General features: G+C 71.2%; 2 protein-coding genes across 2 annotated transcripts; both read left to right on the top strand.

Moving 5' to 3' along the window:
* Window positions 1-2,296: 2,296 nt before the first annotated feature.
* Window positions 2,297-2,521, top strand: AURANDRAFT_9414 (hypothetical protein; the record flags this gene model as incomplete). Its single annotated transcript, XM_009042688.1, has 1 exon — window positions 2,297-2,521. A coding segment is annotated over one exon (225 nt), but the record flags the coding sequence as incomplete, so codon positions are not given.
* Window positions 2,522-2,619: 98 nt separating this feature from the next.
* Window positions 2,620-5,553, top strand: AURANDRAFT_55239 (hypothetical protein; the record flags this gene model as incomplete). Its single annotated transcript, XM_009042689.1, has 6 exons — window positions 2,620-3,506; window positions 3,585-3,959; window positions 4,014-4,247; window positions 4,348-4,511; window positions 4,714-4,742; window positions 4,888-5,553. The coding sequence occupies 6 exons, from the start codon at window positions 2,620-2,622 to the stop codon at window positions 5,551-5,553; spliced, it is 2,355 nt and encodes a 784-aa protein (XP_009040937.1).
* Window positions 5,554-5,928: the final 375 nt, after the last annotated feature.

The following is a 5,928-nucleotide window of genomic DNA, read 5'->3' as shown; positions in this document are numbered from 1 at the left end:
CTGCTCGATCTTGACGACGCGCTCCGCGAGCTTGCCGTCGTCGACGATGTCGTCGAGGCCCATGAACGACTTCTTGCCGTCCTGGCCGAGGCTGAGGGCCTTGCGCAGGGGCGCCTTCTTGTGCGTGTTCGTGCCCGCGACGCCGAGCTTGACGGCCATCTTCACTTTGATCTTCGCGTTCTTCAGCCGGCCCATGAGCGTCTTGCCCATCTTCTTGCGGCCCGCGGCCTCGGCCGGGGCGTCCGCGGCCGCGTACTTCTCCGGGTGCGCCTCGCGGTCCGCTCGCTCCGCCTCCGCCTTCAGGAGCAGGTGCTGGCGCTCCGCGTGCTTGGCGGCGCGCTGCTCCTCGACGTCCTCCTCCTTGGCCCAGCCGCCGTAGCCGTCGAAGAAGAGTTTCACGCCGTGCTCGTCGACGCGCGGCGACTGGTAGGGCTGGGGCTTGGGGATGTCGAGGGGCTCGCCGTCGTCGCTCAGCGCGACGGGCACGACGATGGGCTTCCCCGCGGCCTCGAACATCTTGCGCTCCTCCTCGGACATGGCGCCGTGGGAGTTGAGCATGGACGGCCGCCACTTGTTGGGCCGCGCCGTGACGCGCTTGTGCTCCCCCGGCGCGTCCAGCAGGTCCGCGTCCTCGTCCTCGTCGATGAGCTGTTTCCGCGGGTTGTACTCGCGGGGCGCGTCGTTCTCCGGCGACGCGGAGACGCCGAGCTTGGACGCGAACTTGGTGATCTTGCGCGTGCGCCGCACGCGCTTCGTGCGCCGCGCCGCCGACTTGATGCCCTTCTCCTTGCGCCGGTTGCGCCGGTCGGCCTTGCGCTGGAGGTAGCGGTGCCGCCGCGCCTCGTCGGAGCCGCCGAGGCCGTCGTCGAAGTCCGGGCCGTCCTCGTCGTCGGTGTCGGCGTCGCTGTCGGACTCGGACTCCTCCGAGCTGTAGGACTCGTACTCGGAGTCGTCGTCGTCCTCCATGGGCGGGTGCTCGGGCGCCGGGGCCTCGCCGCGGAATTGCACGATGGACCCGCGGCCGCGCTTCACGAGGAAGTCGCGGATGCGCTTCTGCAGCATGGTCACGGCGCGCTCGAGGCGCTGCTCCTCGCTGAGGTGGCCGCTGCCGAAGAGCTTGGCGACGACGTTCCCCTGGAGCGCCTGCGCGCGCTTCTTGCTCCCCGCCTTGAGCGAGTCGATGATCATCTCGACGTGGCTCCAGCAGCCCTCCATCTCCTCCTCGAGCGTCGTCACGCGGTTCACGCAGTCCTTCGTCGCCCGCTCCACCTCCCGCGGGATCTTCTTGCTGAACTTGGCGTCGAGGTCCATGAAGCGCGTCTCGAGGTGCGCCGCGAGGCTCGTGAGCTTCGACGCCTGCTCCTGCTGCTGCGTCATGATGGCCTCGATGCCCTCGAGCAGCGCGCTCATCTGGGACCGCTGGGCCGCGCCCAGCTTCGCGCGCATCATCTCCACCGCCTCGTTGTACTCCGGCGCCATGGTTGAGAGCCCCGGCGCCGCGCGGCAGCGGCTCCCCCTGTTGTGAGAGCCGCGCTGTCGTTACTTAGAAGGCATATGTTGCTGTCAACTTGACAATCAAGCATGCATCTTTGCCCTCGCTGAACGCTTGCGGCAGCTCCCGCAGCGGCGCGCGCTCCTTCGTCGTGCCCGTGCCTCGCGTCCTCGCGTCCTCGCGCCAGTTCGTCCGCGTCTATCCGCACAACTCGTGCGCGCATCCTCGCACCGGTTCGTCCGCGAATTCGTCGCAGCGATGTCGCAAAACCTCATGTTCAGTGGGAGCGCGGCGGACATGCTCAAGTCCATGGGCGCGGCGGTGCCGGACCAGCAGCCGCAGACGTCCCTCGAGGAGGCGCAGGCGGCCAAGAGGAAGATGGACGCGGAGAAGGTCTGCACGGACGAGCACTGCACGGAGGACCACGCGCACGGCCACGACCACGGCGACGGCAAGGTGTGCACCGCGGACCACGGCCACGGCGGCCACGACCACGCGAACCACGGCCACGGCGGCCACGACCACGCGACGTGCACGGCGGACCACGACCACGGCGGCCACGACCACGCGAGCCACGACCACGGCGGCCACGACCACGCGACGTGCACGATGGACCACGACCACGGCTCGCACGACGAAAAGGCGGGCGGCCACGACCACGGCCACGGCCACGGCCACGAGAAGAAGGCGGAGGACCGCGGCCACGGCCACGGCCACGGCCACGAGAAGAAGGAGGCGTCGGGCCACGACCACGGCGGCCACGACCACTCGTGCTGCGGCGGCCACGACCACGCCGGCGCCGGCGAGCACCCCATCGCCGCAAAACTTAAAGCCGCGCTCGACGCGACGCACGTCGCCGTCGAGGACCTGTCCGACGGCTGCGGCGCCAAACTCAAGATCACCATCGTGTCGGCCAAGTTCGAGGGCCTCCCGCTCCTCAAGCAGCACCGCCTCGTCAACGACGCCGCGAAGGACGAGCTCAGCGCGGTCCACGCCTTCAACCTCAAGACGTTCACGCCCGCGAAGTGGGCCGCCGCCGCGAGCAAGTGAGCTGGCGGTCTGTCGGACTGTAAAAGAACTGCAACGAGCAACGCTGGCCGAAGGTGAATTTTTGAGCGCGCGCGCGCATGGCGCCCAAGCGCAGACCCTCGAGTGTAAAAGAGGCGCCTGCCGCCTCCGACGCCGCGTCGTCGGACGCCGAGCCGCCCGCGGAGCAACCCGAACAGGAAGACGCCGCGCCGCCGCCGCCGCCGCCGCCGCAGGCCATCGTGCCCCTGGACCGCGCGACCATCGACCGCATCGCCGCCGGCGAGGTCGTCGCGCGGCCGGGCAACGCGCTCAAGGAGATGTTCGAGAACGCCATCGACGCCGGCGCGCGCACCATCGCCGTGAGCGTCGCCGAGGGCGGCGTGAAGCTGCTCCGCGTGAGCGACGACGGCTCCGGCGTCCGCAAGGCGGACCTCAAGCTGCTCTGCGTGCGCCACGCGACGTCCAAGCTCCGGACCTTCGAGGACCTCCAGTCCATCCAAAGCTTCGGCTTCCGCGGCGAGGCCCTCGCGTCCATCTCCCACGTGGCCAAGCTCTCGATCCTCACGAAGACGCGCGACGGCGCGTGCGCCTACCGGTGCGCGTACCGCGACGGCGAGCCCGTCGACGGGCCGACGCCCTGCGCCGGCGCCGACGGCACGACCATCACCGTGGAGGACCTGTTCTACAACATGCCCACGCGGCGCCGGGCCATGGCGGCGTCCGCCGCGGACCAGTACCACTTCGTGAGCCGCGTCTGCGGCGCCTACGCGGTCCACTACGCGGGCCGCGGCGTGTCCGTGAGCTGCCGCAAGGCCCACGGCGCCTGCGACGTCAACGTCGCCGGCGGCGACACGCTCGCGGCCATCCGCGCGGTCCACGGCGCGGTCGCCGACGACGTCCGGGAATTTTCCTGCGCGCGCAAGCCCGGCGACGACCCGGACGTGTGCACGCAGGACGACGGCGGCGAGCACGCCTGCGAGTTCGCGTGCCGCGGCTTCGTGAGCCGCCGCGCCCGCGAGCACTCGACGCTCGGCGCGACGCCGACCGCGCGCGACGCCGCGAGGCGGTTCACGCTCTTCGTCAACGACCGCCTCGTCGAGTCCGCGGCCTTCAAGCGCATGGTCGACGAGGCCTACGCGGCGTCGGCCGACGCCGCCGACGGCCTGGGGAGCCGGGGCAAGGCCAAGCCCTTCGCGTACCTCGCGATCGACGTGCCGGGGCACCACGTCGACGTCAACGTGCACCCGACGAAAAAGGAGGTCGCGTTCCTCTACGAGGCGCCCATCCTCGACACGATCCGCTGCCACCTGGAGAAGCTCGTCGCCGAGACGGCCCACGAGATGCGCATCGCGGACCTGAGCGACCGGAAGCTCACGGCGTCGCCGAAGCGGCGGAAGACGTCCGGCGGGTCGCAGAGTTCGCCGTCGCGGGGCTCGCTGTCGCAGGACGCGGCGCCGCGGCCGAGCCAGCCGCGCAAGGAGCCGTCCCTGAGCCAGCGGCCGGAGAAGATGATCCGCACGGACCCGCGGGACCAGCGCATGGACGCCTTCTTCTCGCCGAGCCAGCGGAAGCGCGCGCCGCCGCCGGCCGCCGTCGTCGGCAACACGGAGCCGCTCTGGCCCCGGCCGTCCCAGGACGACGACGACGACGACTACGCGCCGCCGCCGCCGCCGCCGGACGCGGAGTCGTCGCCCGCGGACGACGACGACGACGACGGCGCGGCGCCGTCGCCCGCGTCGCCCGTCGCGCGGCGGACGCGGCGCGCGGACCGGCCGTCGCCCGCGCGGCCCTTCCGCCACTCGCCGAGCAAGTCGTGGTCGCCCCAGGGCGACGGCGCGCCGCCGCCGTCGACGCAGGAGACCGCGCCGCCGTCGTCGGCCAACGACGACGACGACGACGCGCCGGCGGGCGACGACGACGACGACGACGGCGCGGCCGCGCCGCCGGCGGGCGACGACGACGACGACGACGCGGAGGCGGCGCCGAAGCGGTTGCGGCGGCGGGCCGCGCCGGCGCCCGACGAGGCGCCGGAGCTCACGGTGTCGCGGGAGGGGGGCACGGCGTCGTTCCGCGCGGCGCCCGTCGCGCGCGACGGCGGCGGCGGCGGCGTCGGCTTCTGCTCCAAGTGCGGCGCGCGCAAGGACGAGAACCTCGCGACGGTGCCCGGCGCGTTCTCCTTCGCCTACGAGCAGCTCGCCAAGGGCACCCAGATGTGCGAGGAGTGCGGCGCCGTCGTCTCCGCCGACGGCGGCCTGCTCAAGAAGCAGTACGAGCTCGCGGTCCGGGAGACCGCGTGCAAGTACGACAGCGTCCGCGAGCTCCTCGACGCGATCCGCGCGCGGCGGCCGGGCGTCCAGTCCGCCGAGGCCATGCGGCAGCACGTGCTCGTGGGCCACTACGACGCGCACTGGACCATCATCCAGCACGGCACGCACTTGGCGCTCGCGAACACGGGCGCGCTGTCCGTCGAGCTCTTCTACCAGCTCGCGATCCGCCAGTTCGGCGAGGCGCCGACGATCGAGTTCGACCCGCCGGGCGATCTCGCCTTTCTCATGGCCGCGCACCTCCGCAGCGAGGAGCCGGACCGGACGGAGGCGTCGGCCGCGGCCGACGCGGCCAAGGCCGCGGCGACGCTCGGGTCCAAGGCCGCCATGCTCGAGGAGTACTTTAGCGTCAAGATCGACGCGGAGAAGGGCCTGCTGCTGGGCATGCCCGAGCTCCTGCGCGAGTACGTGCCGGAGCCGTCGGCGATCCCGCGGTTCCTCTGGGTCCTCGCCAACGACACGGAGTGGCGCTACGAGAAGGCCTGCTTCGAGAACGTCGCGCGGGCCCTGGGCACCTGCTACGCGACGCTCCCGAGCGACGACGCCGACGAGAAGGTCCTCAACGAGCGCGCGGAGGCCGTCCTCAAGACGTCCATCCTCCCCGCGCTCAAGACGCTCCTCCTCCCGCCCGAGGACCTCGCCGACGCCGACGCCGTCATCAAGCTCACGAGCCTCGAGCGCATGTACCGCGTCTTCGAGCGGTGTTAACTTGTCCCTGTGGAATGGGCATCATGGGACTTGTGGCGTCTTGCACCTCAATTTGCCCCGGCCACCTCCCCCTCCCCCTTCCCTTGCCTCTCGGGCTCTCCCCCCCCCCCCCCCTTTTTTTTCTCGCCCTTCGGGGCTTCGCCACTTGTGGCGCCGGGGAGGCTGATCCTCCCCCCGTGGGCCTTCGGCCCCTGCTGGGGGGCAGCTGCCCCACCTACTTCAACTTCTTCCGTCCGAGGCCTACAGGCCGTGTGTGCTCTTGGGCATGCGGCTCCTCCGACGCTAAATCACCAATAATAATAATAATTTCTCTGCCGCGGCAACCAGAAGTGCAACCACTTGTGCAACCACGGGCCACCCACGGACAAAAGATTC

Source organism: Aureococcus anophagefferens (genome assembly GCF_000186865.1).
Source record: "Aureococcus anophagefferens unplaced genomic scaffold AURANscaffold_35, whole genome shotgun sequence".
NCBI classification, from domain to species: domain Eukaryota; class Pelagophyceae; order Pelagomonadales; family Pelagomonadaceae; genus Aureococcus; species Aureococcus anophagefferens.
This window is presented reverse-complemented; position numbering and strand designations above follow the sequence as displayed.